The sequence below is a fragment of the Pipistrellus kuhlii genome, unplaced genomic scaffold (genome assembly GCF_014108245.1).
Source record: "Pipistrellus kuhlii isolate mPipKuh1 unplaced genomic scaffold, mPipKuh1.p scaffold_m20_p_1, whole genome shotgun sequence".
In the NCBI taxonomy this organism is placed as follows: Eukaryota; Metazoa; Chordata; class Mammalia; order Chiroptera; family Vespertilionidae; genus Pipistrellus; species Pipistrellus kuhlii.
The window spans coordinates 149,647,652-149,667,399 of NW_023425404.1; the positions used below are offsets into that span (position 1 = coordinate 149,647,652).

At 38.2% G+C, this 19,748-nt stretch overlaps 1 protein-coding gene across 8 annotated transcripts in view; it reads left to right on the forward strand.

Annotated features, from left to right (window-relative positions):
* The window catches only part of LIN54 (lin-54 DREAM MuvB core complex component), a 57,123-nt gene that overhangs the window by 32,442 nt on the left and 4,933 nt on the right, over positions 1-19,748 (forward strand). For 7 of the 8 annotated variants that reach the window (XM_036412042.2, XM_036412067.2, XM_036412060.2 and 4 more), the window contains exons 5-11: positions 3,720-3,936; positions 8,312-8,376; positions 9,169-9,366; positions 11,165-11,256; positions 13,231-13,302; positions 14,104-14,206; positions 14,359-14,496. In XM_036412042.2, coding sequence (XP_036267935.1) covers positions 3,720-3,936; positions 8,312-8,376; positions 9,169-9,366; positions 11,165-11,256; positions 13,231-13,302; positions 14,104-14,206; positions 14,359-14,496 — 885 coding nt within the window. The remainder of the gene's footprint in view (positions 1-3,719; positions 3,937-8,311; positions 8,377-9,168; positions 9,367-11,164; positions 11,257-13,230; positions 13,303-14,103; positions 14,207-14,358; positions 14,497-19,748) is intronic. The other variant, XM_045571215.1, reaches the window with a different exon arrangement.

A 19,748-nucleotide genomic window follows, 5' to 3' on the forward strand; every position in this document is an offset into this window, starting at 1 on the left:
CCAAATTTTTCATCTAGCATACCATTAGCAGGAATTCACTGTTTGGAGTTTTTTCTTTTGAGGTAAATTTATGTATACATATTGCAATATCTAAATCCTAAAAGTATCATTGGATGAATTCAGATAAAATGCGGACATCTATGATATTCAATGATAAAAAACCTTATGCCCTGGCCAGGGTACTCAATGGTTAGAGTGTGGCCCATTGGCCCACACACAGAAGAGTAGTGGGTTAAATTCCTGGTCAAGGGCACGTATCCAGGTTCGGCAACTTTGTCTTTTTTTTCTTGCAGAAATTTTGTGCACATAAAATTACTCAAAATATTGCATGGTATCTTTATGAATTTTGAAATTTTGAGCTATGCTTAGATAAGGTTTTTTTTTTTAATCCAATATTTTATTTTAAAGTATTCATCCAAAATCATTATTTGGTGTCCTAACCAGGTTGTTCAATTGGTTACAGTGTCATCCCTTGCACCAAGAGGTTACCAGTTCTGTTCCAAGTCAGGCGCATTGCAGGCTCAGTCTCCAGTAGGATGTGCAGGCGGCAGCCAATCGATGTTTCTTTCTCCCTTTCCCTTTCTCTTTCTCTTAAAAAAAAAAAAAAAAATCAATAAAAATATTTTTAAAATAAGAGAAAATTTATCAGTTTTAAAATAAATAAAAATTAAAAATGTTTTAAAAAATGTTATGGATACTTCTATTCAATTTACTAATTGATTGAAAAATACTTTCATGTTTCTTAGAGGCAGTTGTGTAACTAGTTATTTACAATTCTTGATGCTATTAACTTTCATAATGTTACAAATAGCATCTCACATTAATTGAGCATTGTAATATATGATGAATTCTTATTTGTACCTTATATAATTTAATTTATTTAACCATTACAACAATCCTATGAAAAAGTACCATTTTTACATTTTCAGATGAGAAAACTTAGACACAGAATAGTTTAATTAGTTGCACAAGGTTACACACTTAGGAAATGAAACCTAGATTGAAAACCAGGAACTCTGGATTTTTTATTTTGGCTTTACAGAACTAGCTTGTTGCAGATTCATTCCACCAAGAACAACTACAAATCAAAATAAAATATATTAAAAAAAAAAAATCTGTCATATGAGACTGACCAAGGGAGCCATGAAATCAGAAGCCATCACCCTGAAGTAAAGGGAAACCTAGGGAAATCTGCCTTAGGTGTGCCCTGACCAGACAGTGAACATCCAACCTCTCAGTGCATCGGACAACGGTCAGCTAACTGAGCCACAGGCAGACCAGGCAACCAGACCAAATTATTCAAAACCAAGAGATCTGGGTGATGGAATTATCAGACTCACACTGTAAAAATAACAGATAAATATGTTCAGAAATTTTTTTTAAAAGATGAAAACCTTCAGCAGAGAATTAAAAACAATGAAAAGGAATCATAAATATTTTTATGATGAATGGTGAACATTTTCAAACTTAAAATTTTCATTCTTTAAAAAAAATATATATATATAATATATGGTATTGATTTTTTACAGAGAGGAAGGGAGAGGAGGGATAAAGAGTTAGAAACATCGATGGGAGAGAAACATCGATCAGCCTGCACATACTGGGGATGTGTCCACAACCAATGTGCATGCCCTTGACTGGAATCGGACCTGGGACCTTTTAGTCCATAGGCTGACTCTCTATCCACTTGAGCCAAACTGGTTAGGGCAAAATTTTCACTCTTAATGGAGATTTAAGAATTTAACAGATGAGTTTATCAGCAAATTAGATAACAGATTATACTTTTTTTTTCTTTTTCTTTTTTTTTTTGAGAAAGTAAGTGGAGAGAATTTCCCATCAGCTGACTTGTACTTAAGGAAAGGACAGAAAGGGTAAATTTGTGGGGTATATATAAATGTCTTGTGGAATTTAAGTTATATATAGAATTAAAATACTTAAAAGCACAAAGATGGGGCAAGAATAAATGGTGTTAGTGTTATACAGTTCTTTCATTGTCTGGATGATGTGTAAAGTACTTACTTAATTCCTATAGGGTAATCTCTGGAATAACCACTAAAAGAATAGTGACATAATACTATCTAATAAAGAGGTAATATGCAAATTGACCATCATTCCCAACATAAGATGGTGCCACAAGGTGGCAAGGAGAGGAGGGCAGTTGGCGATCGGGCCAGCAGGGGAGGGAGTTAGGGGTGACCAGGCCTGCAGGGGAGGGCAGTTGGAGGGGACAAGGTCTGCAGGGGAGAGCAGTTGGGGGCAATCAGCCCAGCAGAGGAGGGCAGTTAGGGGGGGATCAGGTCTGCAAGGGAGGGCAGGGGGGTAAACAGGTCTGCAAGGTAGGGCAGTTAGGGGCAATTGGGCTAGCAGTGGAGGACAATCAGGGGTGACCAGGCTGGCAAGGGAGGAAAGTTATGGGCAATCGGGCTGGCAGTGGAGTGGTTAGGGGGTGATCAGGCTGGCAGGCAGAAGCAGTTAGGGCAATCAGGCAGGCAGGCAGGCAGGTGAGTGGTTGGGAGCCAGCAGTCCGGATTGTGAGAGGGATGTCCAACGACCAGTTTAGGCCCAAACCCTGTAAACCAGCAGTAGGCCATCCTTTGAGGGGTCCCAGATTGGAGAGGGTCCAGGCCGGGCTGAGGAACACGGACCCCCCCCCCCCCTTGTGCATGAGTTTCATGCACTGGGCCACTAGTTCTTTATAAAATAATTCTACAGCCAAAACCATTTGGCTCAGCGGTAGAGCATCCCTCTGCAGACTGAAAGGTCCCAGGTTCGATTACAGTCAGGAGCATGTACATTGGTCGCGGGTACATTTCCAGTAGGGGTTGTGCAAGAGGCAGCTGGTCGACGTTTCTCTCTCATCGACGTTTTTAGCTTTCTATCCCTTTCTCCTCCTCTCTGTGAAAAATCAATAAAATATATTTTTAAAAAATAATTCTACAGAAGTAGTTGGAGAATCTTGTCAGTACCTTTGCTTTGTATGACAATCTGTTATACATTGACTAAACAACATAGATTGGAGAAACTTAAAAGACATTAGTTTTCTTCTGCCTCTAATGTTTCGCTTAGGTTTTTAGGAAGTCACATTACTTTTTGTCAAACTGAAGGAGGAAATTAAAAATGTTGACTCAAATCTGAACCACCCAAAATTAGTTTCCCTAGACAACCAAAGTTGGTGTAATTCTAGACTAAATTTAGGGTCCTACCCATATGTTAGTGGATGCATTTGTATCTGTGGAACGCTCTATGCCTTTCAAAAATGACTAGACTTAAAGAGGGCTTTTCTTTTGGATTTCTTTTTCCTTTAGAACATGGGAAAATGAAATTTGTCATAGTTAATTTGGTGGGTAGTGTTATCCTTTTTTCTCTGTGTTGAATATGGAGCTTGATTCTTGGAGTTTTAAAATAATCTTATACAATTTACCTGATGTGAACAAAATTATATAAGTTTTTGTAATTTAAGTAATAACTTTTTCATAGCAAGTCATCCAACTTGGATTTTCAAGGGACGAAACTATCAGAGATGGAAGACAAAACTCACTAATTGTAGTTTCACTTCTGTATTCATTACTGTTCTTTTCGTTTCTCTTTGAACAGGTTGTCCTTTCAACAGTGTTTGATGAACTACAGGAACATGCTTTTACTTGATGATTGTCTTAAATGAAAAGATGTAGGAAAGTTAAATACCAGATTAATGATAACCATGTTGTATTGTTTAATAGGCAGTGAAATCAGCTGTGCAGACCATCACTGTTGGAGGTGTGGGCACATCACAGTTTAAGACAATTATTCCTCTGGCAACTGCTCCAAATGTCCAGCAGATCCAAGTGCCTGGAAGCAAGTTTCACTATGTCCGACTTGTTACTGCCACAACGGCCAGTAGCTCAACCCAGCCAGTTAGTCAGAATCCCAGTACAAACACTCAGCCTCTTCAGCAAGGTTAGTAATCGTTTTTTAAAATAGTAATTAATGCTAATGCTTTGAACATTATTAAAAAAACATCAGTCATTTTCTTGTTGGTCTGATAAATTATGGCATTTCAGCTGACAGTTTGAATTAAGAAGCAGTGAAATAGAATCAGTTGTATATGACTATAGAGTATTTCATTCTGCTAGAAGTTGGTACACAGTGTGCTATGGTACCAGATAATCATAATTACTCATCAGTTTGCAGTTGACCATTTTATTGTTAGTTTAAAAGCCTACCATGTATGCCAGTTAGATAAATTTAGATGGAACCAAATTATTTATCTTATTTCTAAACTATGGAGATGCTTGATACAGTTTGGGTCAGTTGAAATGATCAGTAGGCAAGGTATAAATGATAAGTAAAAATGTATGTCACTTTCATTCTTATTTTGAGTCTGTAATTGCTAATAAAAAGTAATTAAAATATGTTGATATTTTGCTCAGTTGTATTTTTTTCTGGAGGGTATTCTTGTTTATAGTCCTTCCATTTTCTGTTTGTTTTTAATCTTTTCTGCCACCCGAAATACAGACCCACACTCAACCTTTCTCCATATTTAACTACTCAAAAATTGAATGGTTTGAAAGGATTAGGACAGTTTATAGCTCAATATGTCTTTCCAAGGGCTTGATTTCCTAAGAGTGATTTATTTATGCAAAAGAGAATTGGGCTCAACTTGTACATTTTCCCACTAAAGCCATACAAAAACCAGTATTCAAAGGCTGCATACTATTAATTGCTGGCTGGATGGCAGACAGCACTGTAGAAAGACCAAAAGAGTGCTTGTTCAACCTTTTTAGGATATAATCTCCTACCACCTTGGTGAAGGAGGAAATCAGTTTAAGAAATTAAAGAACTTGCTGGTATGGTTTCTGAAGTTTGCAAGGGGCTTTTCTAAAAGATTGTTCAGAATTCCCGTTAAAAACAAAAAGATTATGTCAGCTTCTGTGAAAACTGCAGTAGAAACAAGACTGTTCTAAAGTGAAAGAGAAGGAGAGATGGGGTCTGCTCACTTAGGTATAGAACATTGATATGACCCCCCTCCCTAGGTAATTTAGAAGTGTTCTGTTTTCTTCATTCCCCAGCTTTCTGTTAAAATGGCAGAATGCAGATGCCAAGCTAATGGAACCCTAGAGATTCCAAAGTTTCTAGTTCTGTGTGTGCTCAAGCGCAGGGACAATTATCCTTCCTTTGTTCTTCAAATAATCATTAGAGTTTGAGGACCAACCACACACCTCTTCCTCATTATTTCACAGACCACTAGGAACTTCTTGCGTTCTTTGTTGTTGGACTCGCTTCAGGATTGCTGCTCTGTGTACAAGTGATACAGGGAGCCCACTCTTCTGTGTCTAAGCATGAATTCAGGCTTTTAATTCCTTATAGTATTGCTGAGACCAGTCAACAGTGGTTATTACAATTTTACTAAAAGATAAAGTAACTGAGGATAATCAAACAGAATAGGAAACTTTCAAATCAGTATCAGATGTCACTGCTTCTATAATTCATGGTCATACACTCTTTGTATAGCAACTTAATTGAGATACTAGAAGCCTGATGCACGAAATTCTTCATGTAAGAGTATGCCTGCCTTCCCTGAGCTGCTGGTCTTAGCTTCATCTGGAAGGTTGTCCAGTCTAATTAGTATATTAATGCTTTTATTATTATAGATAATTCATATGTATTTTAAAATTCATCCTTGCTAAGCATACCATCTAGTGGCTTTTTGTATATTCAGAGATATGCAGTCATCATCACTAACTGTCCTCCTTTCCCCTTCTTCCTGGTTTGCTACCTTGCTGCAGGGGCCTGCTCCCTCCCTTTTAGGTCTGAGTTCTCTAATGTTCTTCCAGGACTCTCCACTTTTCCTCTTCAGCCATCAATTCTCCCAACCTTTGTATCAAAGGAAGTCTTTTTTTTCTTTTTTCTTTCTTTCTTTTTTTCTTTTTTTTCTTTTACAGTTCAGAGCATTTTAGATCCCATTATCTCAACTTTCCTTTCAGACCAGGATAGATCATTTGCATAAGTAAAAACGGCTATCTTTCTAAATCCCTTTTTTAGACTATGGAAGTGGTGATAATAGCACACATTGTATTTCTTTAAGCCCAGCGCCAGTCCTGTACATAATAGGTGTACTGCCAGGCCTGAATTTTACCATAGCATTTCTCTATGTCAGGCTTCATTTTCCCTTTAAATCAGCTCATCCTTGTATTTTTAGTTTTAATAGCTGTCATTTTCCCAGTCACTTGAAAGCTTAGCAAAGACTTTTCTTCCCTTATACCTGCAATTCTACCATCCAAATGGTGGATAATTCATGCTCCTTTCACCTCTGTCATGTCTCTGCAGCTGTTCTCTTCTTTCCATTTCCAGCACTGTCACCCCAGATTAGACCCTCATTTGTTGCATTCTTTTTTAATTTTTCTTGTTTTTGTGTGTGTGTGTTTTTGTTTTTGTTTTTTTGCAATTCCATTCTGTTTTACGCATTGCTTTCAAATGCAGTTTCTTTTTGTGCTATTCCAAATAGTATTTCTGTAGTACTTCAGAATTCTTAGAAATTTCTCATTGCCTACTAAATTAAAAACAGACTTCTACCTTAACATTCAAGATCTTCAAAACCTGCAATCTGCCTTTTTGCTTGTGCTTGCCTACTTTAACCCTCGGTTCCAACCAAACTGGTCTATTCACCAATATTTTTGTGAAATGCTTTGCAGCTTCCCAGCATCGAGCTCCACTTCTCATGCTTCTGCCCCTGCATGGAATGTCCTCCTCCAGGCTGTGTGCCTTCTCTGCAATCTGTCCACTGGTCTGGACCTGTCTCAGGACACTGTGTCCTCAGTGCATTCTTTCCATACTCCCATCCTCTACCAATCACATGTATGTTCTGTCTCATTTGAATTCCTACAGCACTTCCTTTTTTAACAGGATTTGTTTTATTTGGGTATTGTCTAATCTGCTCTACTTAATGTAATATCTTTGAGCAGGTGTCTTGTACTTTAGTTTTCCTGGGATGCTATCCACAATGCCATTTATATAGTAGTAATGTTTGTAGTAATAACAACAAGGCATCTAACATTTATTAAGCACTTAACTATTTGTTGGACAATATTTTCATAAATTTTTATGAGTTAACATATTTAACCTTATACCTTTTAAAGGAGTTAACTATCTCCATATTGCAGATGGAGATGCAGACAAAGAGAGTTTAAGTAGTTGGAAAGAAGCAGAATTGGGATTTGAATCTCCAGGGTCAGATAATTTATGAGCCCACACATATTCTTTTTTTAAAAAAAACTATATATTTTTTTATTTTATTTTTTTATAATATATTTTTAATTAAATTATTATTTTTGTACATATACCAATGCTCCCCCTCCCATACATACCCTCCCTCCCCAAAGTTTCGTGTCCATTGGTTGTACTTATATGCATGTATACAAGTCCTTTGGTTGATCTCTTATCTCCCCCAGATCTCCCCAACCTCCCCACTGTAATTTGACAGTCTGCTTGTTGCTTTACTGTCTCTATATCTATCTTTTGGTTCTTCAGTTTATAATGTTCTTTATCATCCATAGATAAGTGAGGTCATGTGGTGTCTCTCTTTCATTGACTGGCTTGTTTCACTCAGCATGATGTTCTCCAATTCCATCCAGGTTGCTGCAAACGATGAGAATTTTTTTTTTTATGGCTGCGTAATATTCCATTGTGTAAATGTACCATAGTTTTTGGATCCAATCATCTGCTGATGGGCACCTAGGCTGTTTCCAAATCCTAGCTATTGTAAATTGTGCTGCTATGAACATAGGGGTGATTGGAATTGAACCTGGGACCCTTCAGTCCCTAGGCCAGATGCTCTATCCACTGAGCCAAACCAGCTAGGTTGCCCACACATACTATATTCTTAACCTTACTGTCTTCTAGTAGGTACTTTGTAAATAATGACTTATACAAGAATGATATTTTCTTTGGTTTGAATATAAACACAGCAATTAGAAATAGTACAGAATAGCATTGTTACCCAAGCTCCTGAATTGCAGCTATTTATGCAACATTTTATCTGACTGTATTTAGTAGTGAATGTATACATCATCTGCATACACATTGAAGTATTTTTAGAAGACTGTTTTAAATGAGAAACATTCTCTTATAAAGTGACTATAGCTACCAGGTAGATGGGTTAAGGAATTTTGATAAAAGTTTCTTGGTAGATGGTTTAGGATTGCTCCAAATTAGAAGCAGGTTGGAATTCTTTAAGCTCTTTCATGAGGCTATCTTGAGAGAGCTAAGTACCTTAAATGTTTTAAATATTATTGTATGGAAGTAAATTGTCCCCTTTTTCCCCTTTTTAAAAAAGCAAAGCCTGTGGTTAGCACCACTCCAGTGCGGATGTCGGTTCCACTTACACAGACTGTCAAACAAGTGAGTATCACATAACTTCTTTTCTCTGTATTTCCCAAACAGACAATTTACTTTTATAATTGAAAGTTAAGATATTTTTTAAAAAATAAGCTTTTGCCAGTTTTATTAAAGAAAAATTTTGCCTGACTTACTTTTCACCAGTCTATTCTGGCATGCTTCTAATGATAGCAGAATCACCTGGATCAGTGATAGCAGTGTGCATAGTCTTCACATGCTGTGCCCAACTCAGTCACTGCCACTGTAGTAAGGATACCAGGCTTGGCCAACATGGCGTAGTGCTCTATTTCAAATTTCCTAAGGCTGGACAGTTGCTGGCGAGGGTGACCAGTTTTACTTTGCTTGTCTGATCGTTTTTAGAGGCTACTTGTACCCCAGCACGTACTTCCCAGTTTCCATTACAAGTTATAGCCTAGAGTTGATTGATTCCAGCCACTTTAAAAATATATACATAGATATTTTATTGATTTCAAAGAGTAAGGGAGAGGGAGAAAGAGAAATATCACTGATGAAAAAGAATCATTGATCAGCTGCCTCCTGCATTCCCCCCACCAGTGATCGAGGCCACAATTTGGGCATGTGCCCTGACTAGGAATTAAACCTTAACCTCCTGATTCATAGGTCGACACTCAATCTTCAAGTCACACTGGCTGGGCAGCTTTTTAATCTTCTTTGTTGCTACCATCTTCCTGCCTTACCCGTGGGAGAAAGTTAAGATTTAAGTATAAGAGATGTATACTGAATTGGAAAATTATAAAATTTATCTTTGTAATTACGTGATCTTTCTTTTTTTAGGTTGTTCCAAAACCAATTAATCCAGCTTCACAAATCGTTACTACTAGCCAGCCACAGCAACGGCTCATCATGCCTGCCACCCCACTGCCACAGATCCAGCCAAACCTCACTAACCTGCCACCAGGAACAGTGCTGGCACCGGCTCCAGGGACAGGGAATGTGGGTTATGCAGTGCTTCCAGCTCAGTATGTCACTCAGGTATGAGGCAAAAATGAAGTCATTGCATTTCCTAAAGGATATTAGGTTTAAGATATTTAGCATTGTCACATTCTGAAAATGACTCAAACCATCTTAGTATTAAGATAGCTCTTTCCAAAATCTTGAAATGTTAATGAAAACTTCTGAGTTTATTTTTGTGTATTTTTAGCACTGAGAAATATAAAGCACAAGTCAAATATATAGGTCAGACAATTTGGAGCTGAGAGTAGGTTGATGAGAAGGTCATCTATACTAATAAAAGGGTAATATGCTAATTAGACTGGGTCAACGGGACATCTAACTTCCTTCCAGACAAAGCCATGGTGGCAGAGGCTGAGACAAAGGTAGTTAGGGCAACCAGGCTGGCAGAGGAGCAGTTAAGTGGTGGCCAGGTTGTCAGGGGAGCAGTTAGGGGACACCCAGGCCTGCAGCGGGGCAGTTAGGAGGCAGCCAGACTGGCAGGGTGGCAGTTAGGGAGTGATCAAGCTGGCAAGCAGAGGCAGTTAGGGGCGATCAGGCAGGCAGGTGAGTGGTTAGGAGTCAGTGGTTCCAGATTGCAAGAGGGATGTCCGACTGCCAGGTTAGGCTCCATCCTGTAGTGGTAGTCAGACATCCCCTCGGGAGTCACGGATTGGAGAGGATGCAGGCCGGGCTGAGGGACACTAATTTTGTGTACCGGGCCTCTAGCACAGATAAAAGAGAAAAGATGAAGTTAAAAATTATCAGAGTCCGAATAAATTCAGAAAGGACTGTGACCCTAATAAAGTTCTTCTTCACCTATGAATATAATGTCACTGATTTATTCTTGGAAAATAGATTGTTAGATGGGTTTCGAGGTGACATGTCTTGAGTGATCTGTCCAGACTCATTTGGTCAATCTTTAATTCAAAGGCAAAGATTTACCCAGTTGGCTGGCTTGGATTAGGAGTACTGCTTCTAGGAAGCAGAAGTTTTCTTTTTTCAGGTCAGAGTCAATCAGATTTGCTCGGTCGGTATTGTTCAGTGGTTGAGCATTGACCCATGAACCAAGAGGTCACTGGTTCCTCATGCCAGGACACATGCCCAGGTTTTGGGCTTAATCCTCAGAAGGGGCTGTACAGGAGGCAGCCAGTCGATGTTTCTCTCTCGTCAGAGTCTCTCTCTATTCCTCTCCCTTCCTCTCTAAAATCAATAAAAACAATTTAAGAAGTTAAGAGTCAATCAAATTAGTACCATGTTCTAAGCTACTGAATTATTGATTTATTTAGCTTGTAAGAGGAGAAACAGAAACCTATCTGTACTTTAATGAAATGTTCTTTGGAGTATGGTATGTGGCTGCTAATTTTAAAATACCATTAATGTTCAATATTTTTATCATTAGCATATCTTTTATGTTTGAAATCAGTGTAAAATAGAAACTTAATTATTGTGCATGTATCTTCTCATTTTCTGTAACTTGCAATGTGATGAATGATCATTATAGAAAGTTTTATTTATAAGTAGATACATTGTATTTTTTTAGCCATTACACTAGATTACAGTACTTTTAGGGAATTTTCTAATTCTAATAAGATACTCCTCTATGAAAAATTTATTATATTTTTACCATGTTGTACTTTCAAATGTTCACTTTGTTTTTACCTCTAATATTAGTTTGGATCTTTAGAAAAGCTGCCTTGAGGTAGTATGTTTGCTTGAGATTTTTCATTCTACTTTTTCTTTTTTAATAAATGAATTTGTGCTCCTCACTGATAATTATACCTGTGAATATTGTCCATTTTTGTAAATATGGTCTAAAATTATCTTTCTTTATATGTAGCTACAGCAGTCTTCGTACGTGTCTATAGCAAGCAACTCTAACTTTACTGGTACATCAGGTGTCCAGACCCAGGCAAGGCTTCCATTCAATGGGTGAGTGTTTGGAAAATATGTAAGTTAAATTGTTAGATCAGGTTAAATGCAGCATTAAATATATATATTTCAGAATACATTTATTTTATTTTCCCCCCCTTAAAGCTATGTGAGATAGTCAAAAGAACTCCCATGTATCTTATTTGAGGGCCATCCCTTGAGATGCCTATTCTAATTTTGTCATAGCCAATTCTGTATCAGTACCAACCCAAGGGTTCCTCCTCTCCCCCAGAGGCCCTCCACCTCCACCATCATTCCCACACATTGTCTTGCCACCAAGTATGAATAATGGTATTTTTATTTCTCCCCTACAAACGAAGCTTTCTTCTCAGGATGAGTTTCCAGCTGAGTCTGGAGGCCTCTGGAGTTTTCCCAGACATGATGTCAAGGAGGTGAAGGGGGGGTCTTGGTGATATGTGGGTAGACTTAACTAAATTTTAAGAATCATGTATTTAAAAAATTTTTTTTTATTGATTAAGGTATCACATATTTGTCCTCAACCCCCCCATTGCAACCCCCAACCCCTCCTCACTCAAGCCCCTACCCCCCTGTTGTCCTTGACCACTGGTTAGGCTCATATGTATGCACAAAAGTCCTTTGGTTGATCTCTCCCTTTTATCCCCACCCTCCCTCTGAGGTCCAACAGTCTGACCCATGGCTCCTTATATCTGGGTCTGTTCTTGTTCATTTGTCTATGTTGTTCATCATTTCCCTTAGATGAGTGAAATCATGTCCTACTGGAAATATACTTATAAGAATTGAAAATAAGACAAGCAGTAATGGTTATGCTGAAAGGCAAATGAATCAGTCTGTAATGAGTTTCTTTCTGGGCCAAGGAATAATGTATTTTATTTTTATGTATTAAATATATTAGTAGCTCATCAAAAGAGAGGGGGGGGGGAAGAAACCCCAACTTTCTCTTTCTTGGATATACTAATTTTTCTACATGCTTTATTCTTTCTTTGTCCTCCCTCTTTTCTCCTTTTCCCACCCTGAATATATTTTTTAAAGGATATTGGTTTTTAAATTGTTATGTTGGGTCCTTGCTTTTTTTTAATATATTTTTTTAAATCTGTTGTTTGTTGCCTTTGCAGTGTTGAGCGGGACTAGTCTACCTCTCCCTCCCCTCCAAATTCCAGCCCCACACGCTCTTCTACTCACTACCTTTTGTAATTAAGTCTGAAAAGTTTTGGAATGACTTAAACTTTAGTTCTCTGAAGGAAGAGTATTTGTTGTAGAATGTTCTGTAGAAGTTATTACTAATGTCCTTTTTTTTTTTTTTTTTTTTTTTTTTTTTTTTTTTTTTAGGATTTTTTATTGACTTTGAGAGAGAGAGGAAGGAAGAGACAGAGAGAGAAATACCAATGTGAGAGTGCACACCCCTCTCCCCCCGCTCCCCTCTGGGATCGAGCCTGAAACGGGCATGTGCCCTGATCAGGAATAAAACTGACAACATTTTGGTGCATGGGGATGATGCTAAACCAACTGAGCCACACCAGTCAGTTAATATCTCCCACCCCACCCCACCTCATATCTTGACTCTCTGCCTGTTTTCATTTTACAAGTTGCTTTTTAACTTAATGTGAATGGAACATCATAGCAAACTTTTATTAAAGACTAGAGCCCTGGTGCATGAAACTCATACACGGGTAGGATCCATAGGCCTGGCTGGCAATCAGGGCCTATCGGGGGCCTTTCAGCTGCCTGCCAGACCTTCCTTCCCCGGCTGCCAGTTGGGGCCTTTTTTCATTCTGCACTGCCCCTTGGTGGTTAGTGCTCATTATAGCAAGCATTTGAACTCCCAATCTCCCAAACTCCCAAGGGGACAATTTGCATGTTAGGCTTTTTATATATATGTAGATTTATACATTTGTTAAAGCTTTGTCTTAGGCGGAATTTACAGGTCGGGGACTTTACTAATTTTAATACTTTTAACTGATTAAAACGTATATCTTTTTTTGTGTGTCTTTATAGTATAATCCCATCAGAGTCTGCAAGTCGACCCAGAAAGCCCTGTAATTGTACAAAATCGCTGTGTTTGAAATTGTAAGTCTTTTTTGCTACTGTTTCCTCATTTGATATACCCAAAAATGCTTTTAAAAATAAATGTAGTTAACTAAAATTTCTTTGTAGACCAATTCCATAAGTCTAAGTAATTTAAAGAAACAAATAAGTGTGAATGTTTGAGAGTATGATAGTGTGAAAATACTGTTTCATTCATTCAGAAAAAAATAATTGTAGGGTCTTGACCATAGATGAGGCACAGGAGTAGGAGTTAGGGAAATAGCATCAGGAGAGAGACATATTCTCTGCCCTCATTAATAATAAATTTGATCTTATTTATGACCTTGGTCATTTGGTCTCGTAAATGAGGTGATACTCTGAGTAGTTTTAAAATTAATGGATGATTAATTTGCCTATTAGTACTGAACTAAGAGATTTGACATGAAACAATTATATGAAAAGCATTGGTCATGTGGGAGTTAGAATCCAAAGAGCAAAGCAGTAGTTCAAGCAAGCAGGTTCCACTAACAATATAATTCTTATTTCTCCTTTTTTGTGATTTTTGAAATAACTTACTTAGGGGGCATACAAAATCATGTAGCTGTAGTGTTGACAGCTGTTATTACTGAAACTAAGCTTCTAAAGTAAAATTCTAGGAGCCAGTGATTTTAATTTTGAGCTTTATCATGTAGTTGATAATATATGTTAACACCTAGGTAGCTGTGACTACATTTCTAAAATGTTTTTTCATGTATATAATGCTATTAAATCAGATAATTCATAGTTTCGTTTATTTTAACAATGACTTTTTAAATATAACTTACACCAACTTTTATATTGCAGATATTGTGATTGCTTTGCAAATGGTGAATTTTGCAACAACTGCAATTGTACTAATTGTTATAATAATTTGGAACATGAAAATGAAAGACAAAAGGCAATAAAGGTGATTATTTTTTATTTCATTTAACAAAAATTTATTTTTCACCTGTTTTATGTGGAACTCTGTTTTACAAGGAAAATTAATTCCCCTTTGCAGTATTTAAATTTTAATTTCCTGTGATTTAACATCAGTCGGTATGTGCTCTGTTTTGATAGGCATGCCTTGACAGAAATCCAGAAGCTTTTAAGCCTAAAATAGGAAAAGGAAAGGAGGGAGAATCAGATCGACGTCACAGCAAAGGATGTAATTGCAAACGCTCAGGATGTCTTAAAAACTACTGTGAATGCTATGAGGTGAGATGCTGGCTGGGGAAAATAATGTAGCCATCTTTTGAAAAATCACATTAGAAAGAGCATACTATAAAACTTCAATGGAAAATTGAGAGATTACTTTGCTATTGCAATTTGAAAATATGCAGAGTTGGCCCAAAGGCCCTCATTTGAGGAAGAACTTCTGGCCTCCCAAGCAAGGCTGAGAGAGCAAAACAGGCCTACCTCGTTTTATTGCACCTAGCTTTACTGTGCTTCACAGATGTTGAGGGTTTTGTGGTGTGTTTTTTTGTTTTTGTTTTTGTTTTTTACAAATTAAAGGCAAAACAGTCCACAAGAAAAAGATTATAACTGGCTTGCAGTGGTCTGGAACCAAATTTGCAATATCTGTAAGGTATGCCTGTGCCTTAGTTTTGTCATCACAGCTTGGGATCTCATTAGCTGCTTTACCAGTTGATAACTTCTTGATCACTATACACGAAAGTATGCAAGTCAGAGCACCAGTTTATTGATTGTCAATAAAAATAACATCAGAGTGGATTGGAAACTCTATAGTGGTTCTCAGCTGAAGGTCAGTACTACCTAGTCTGTCCCCGTGGGCTTTTTGGAATATATATAGGTACAAAATAGCCTGCATTTCAGGGTATAGTCCTGAAAATAAAGATTTATTTTGACCAAGTGTCAATAGTGCACTGTTGAAGAACACTACTCTATTGAAAAGTAAATTACGTTAAGAAGTTTGCTTTGTTAACATAAAAACAGGAAAGGAGGAATGTAAAATAGGTCATTGTGAAGTGATTGCATCTGTTTTTACTGGCTGTTTTTATTTATGAATCAGGAATCTTTTTTTTTTTTTTTATCCTCAACCAAGGATATGTTTTTATTGACTTTTATAGAAAGAGGAAGGGAGGCCGGGACCGGTTTGGCTCAGTGGATAGAGCGTCGGCCTGCGGACTGAAGGGTCCTGGGTTCGATTCCAGGCAAGGGCATGTACCTGGTTGCGGGCACATCCCTGGTGGGGGGTGTGCAAGAGGCAGCTGATCGATGATTCTCTCTCATCGATGTTTCTAGCTCTCTATCCTGCTCTCTTCCTCTCTGTAAAAAATTAATAAAATATGTTTAAAAAAAAAAAAAGAGGAAGGGAGGAAGGAAGGGAGAGATGAGAGGGAGGGGAAACGTCCATCCATTACCTCCCACATATTCCCCAATGGGATGGAGCCACCATTTTTAGGTGCATGGGAAGACACTCCAACCAAATGAGCCACCCAGCCAGGACCCAGGCATCTTTTCTGAAGAATGTAATTGAAACTCTTCTTTGATAGATGCCATGTAAACCATCCTCCTGCTTCAAAGAAAGTACCATATAGTTTATTATTTTTCTTTTCAAAGGTTTAATACAAGAATCAAATCATGCCAAGATTAGTTTCTCTTTCCCTTCTTCCCTCCATTCTTTTCTCCCTCCCTCCCTTTATTTATTTATTTTTTTTCTTTGTTAGAGAGAGTGAGAAACATCAATATGAAAGAGAAACATTGATTGGTTGCCTCCTGTTTGTGCCTCCACTGGGGATCGAACCAGCAGCTTAGGTATATGCCCTGCCCAAGAATTGATCCTGCAAACTTTTGGTGTCTTAGACGATGCTCCAACCAACCCAGCCATCTGGCCAGGTCTGTAATTGGTTTCTTGGTGCACCTGAAACTCTTTAATAGGAATCTTTGGATACACACACACACACTCACACACACATACACACATATTTTACTGTTTTTTAAAGAGAGGAAAGGAAAGGGACAGAGAGTTAGAAACATCGATGAGAGAGAAACATTGATCAGCTGCCTCCTGCACAACCCCACTGGGGATGTGTGCCTGCAACCAACGTACATGCCCTTGACTGGAATCGAACCTGGGATCCTTCAGTCCACAGGCCGATGCTTTGAGCTAAACCGGTTTCAGCACATCTGGTATATTTTTATACTTTCAAATTTCACTATATTTTTAGTTTTGACAGAAGGCCTTGCACTTGGTCAGGTAATACCACCAAGATTGCACTCTCCCCTAATAATGTCTGCTATATTCCAAGAGTATGCAAGATTTGTGTACTGCTCTGGACAGTGTGGTTCACTTGGTGAGCACTGTCCCATGCAACCAAAGGTCACTGGTTTGACTTCTGATCAGGGCACATGCCTGGGTTTTGGGCTTGATCTATAATAGGGGGTGTGCAGGAGGCAGACAATTGATGATTCTCTCTCATCATTGATATCTATCTCCTCAACTTCCTCTTTCTCTAAAAATCAATTTAAAAAACATAGATTTTTTAAAAAAAGGTTTGTGTACTGAATTCCTCATTTATGCATTGCGTAGGTCAAAAATATCACTCAGGAAATATAGGAAAGTAAATTTTGTTAGTCCTAAAACCAGTGTGAGTGAAAATAGCATATAATCAAGATTGTTTTTTAAAGTCTCTTAAAATCTTGAGTCCAACAAGCCAGATTTTCATTTGGTGTTGGAAGAGATTGACTTTTTAAATTTTATTTTATGTTTTTATTGATATTAGAGAGAAACATCAATGATGAGAGAGAATCATTGATTCGCTGCCTCCTACTGTGGATCAAGTCTACAACACAGGCATTGTGTCCTGACTGGGAATTGAACTGTGACCTCCTGGTTCATGGTTCAAAGTTTAGCCACTGGGCCACACTGGCTGGGCTTGACTCTATTATTTGTTGTTTGAACACCCGATCAAATAGGCTTCTGCTAGTAAACCATATCACATAAAAATTATCTTGAATATGTAAAATTGTAAGCCATAAAACCAAGTCCACAAAAAGAGAGAAAATGGAAATTGATGTAAAGCTAGGTCAGAAAGACAAAGAAACCCTTTTGTTGGTGTGTCAGTGAACAATCAATACATGCTATTTGGAAAGATATGAACTAATCATTTAATTGAATTGTTTAGCAAATCTGTAAATCAATCAAAGTAGAAAAGGCAATAGACTGGTTGAAATATGTTAGAAGAGAGAAAGCTTCCCTATCCTATATACTGATAGCGTAATATGCTAAGTGTCCGACTGTTCGTTCCACCATTCCACCAGTTGCTATGATTCCACCAGGGGGCAGATGCTCTGACCTGTAGGTTAGCTTGTTGCTGGGGTTGGTCGATCAGGACTGGGTGAGATGGACCACACACGCCCTGGAGCCCTCTCACAGTCTCTCCCCGGCTGGTTGGCCGGTCCCCATTGGCCCCAATTGGGACTAGGAGAGACAGTCCCAATTGGCCCTATTTGCCAGCCAGGCCAAGGGAATTCACCAGTGCATGAATTTGTGCACCGGGCCTCTAGTCTATTACAGTGAAACTTGAGGCCTGGTGCACAAAATTCGTGCGTGGGGGAGGGTCCGTTAGCCCGGCCTGCACCCTCTCCAATCGAACTCCTCAGGCATCCCTCTCGCAATCCAGGTCTCCTGGCTCCTAATCGCTCACTTGCCTGATGGCCTGATCGTCCCTAACTGTCCCCCCTGCCAGCCTGATCGCCCTTAGCTGCTCTCCCCTGCTGTCATGATCACCCTAACTGCCCTCCCCTGCCTACCTAATCACTCCTAACTGCCCTTCCCTGCTGGCCTGATTGCCCCTAACCACTTCTGCCTCAGCCCCTGCCTCTGTGCTTTGTCCCAAAGGAAGGCAGGACTGGAAGATGTATAGTTTCCCAGCCTAATTAGCATATTACTCTTTTATTAGTATAGATCCTTGACATTCAGGACATTAATTTTTTGTCCTGAATGACTAAGAAATAGAAAAACTTGGAATCCATTAAACTTTGACTAGCAGTGGCTGACACTATGAATTAGCTGCGATGTCTGACAGTTTGTGTTGAATTATTAGACTTTTGAATTGAATTGTTTTCTTTTGGTCTAGTTGGTCTGCATCTAGATATCATTTATATTCCTTTCACAGAACTTGTTGATAGAATGATTGACTGTCCACATTACTTAAATGGTTGTACCTTTTCTTGTGACCTTTTTATTCTATCTTCTCTCTTTAACCCAAAATAAGTTGAATTAACAAAGCCAGATGGCTGCCTTATCAGTCTAATTTCTCCCTCCTGAATTTCTGTTAAGTATTAGTACCTTTCTTAAGGTTCTTAAAACGAAAACCCAATCCAAATGTACCTTATTGGTATGTCTATGCCCCTATCCCTACAGAGATTTTATTTCTTCATCATTAGATACTCCATCCCAAACTGGCCCATAGTAACCCAATTAACTCAAAATTTATATCAATTTTTTTTCCTTTGGTAAATGGAATTTATTAGTGTTTTGTAAGAAAGAAGCAGGATAAATGTTCATAGTATGATCTGTTTATCATGCTATGTATTATGGAGAAAATTTGATATTTAAATTGACATGGGTTCACTGAAGAAAATGCAGCCAATAAGATACTTAAATTTACTAGGAGTCTGCAAAATGTAAATTAAAGAACAGTAAGATTTCATTTTATTTTCCTCCAATCAGATTGGTAAATATTAAAAGGAGCAATAATATACGTTGTTGAAGGGAATGTAAGAAAGTATTTTTTTATACATTTGTGATGAGGTATGGTATCATAGCTTTTTGAAAGAACAATCTGTCCACATCTATTAAAATTAAAATATATATACCCTTTTACCAGTGAGCCCAAGTCTAGAAATCTATCCATCAACATAAGAAACATTCAAACGCCCTCATAGGTTTGGCTCAGTGAATAAAGCCTCAGCCTGCAGGCTCAAGGGTACCAGGTTCGATTCTGGTCAAGGGCATGTACCTTGGTTGTGGGCACATACTCTTTAGAGAGTGTGCAGGAGGCAGCTGATCGATGTTTCTCTCTCAGCAGTGTTTCTAACTCTCTATCCCTCTCCCTTCCTCTCTGTAAAAAAATCAGTAAAATATATTTTAAGAAACATTCAAACCTCTGAAGAATTTTTGTGAGTTTATTCAAGTCAAACTGTCAACTATGCCGGGGAGCAAAATCTCAACAGATTGAGATTTAATGCTTCAGAGAATGGCAGGTTTTTGTTTGTTTTTTACCTTATTTTATACAATTAAAAGAGAAGATGTAAGTGAAATTCATTGGTGATAAATTAGGGAGGCCAGAGAAAGCAAAACTGGGGAAACCTCTGGGATTGGATAGAAAGTAAAATGATAGACATAGTCCAGCTGCGGTGGCTCAATGGTTGAACATTGACCTATGGGAGCCAGGAGATCACAGTTTGATTCCTGGTCAGGGCACATGCCTGGGTTGTGGGCT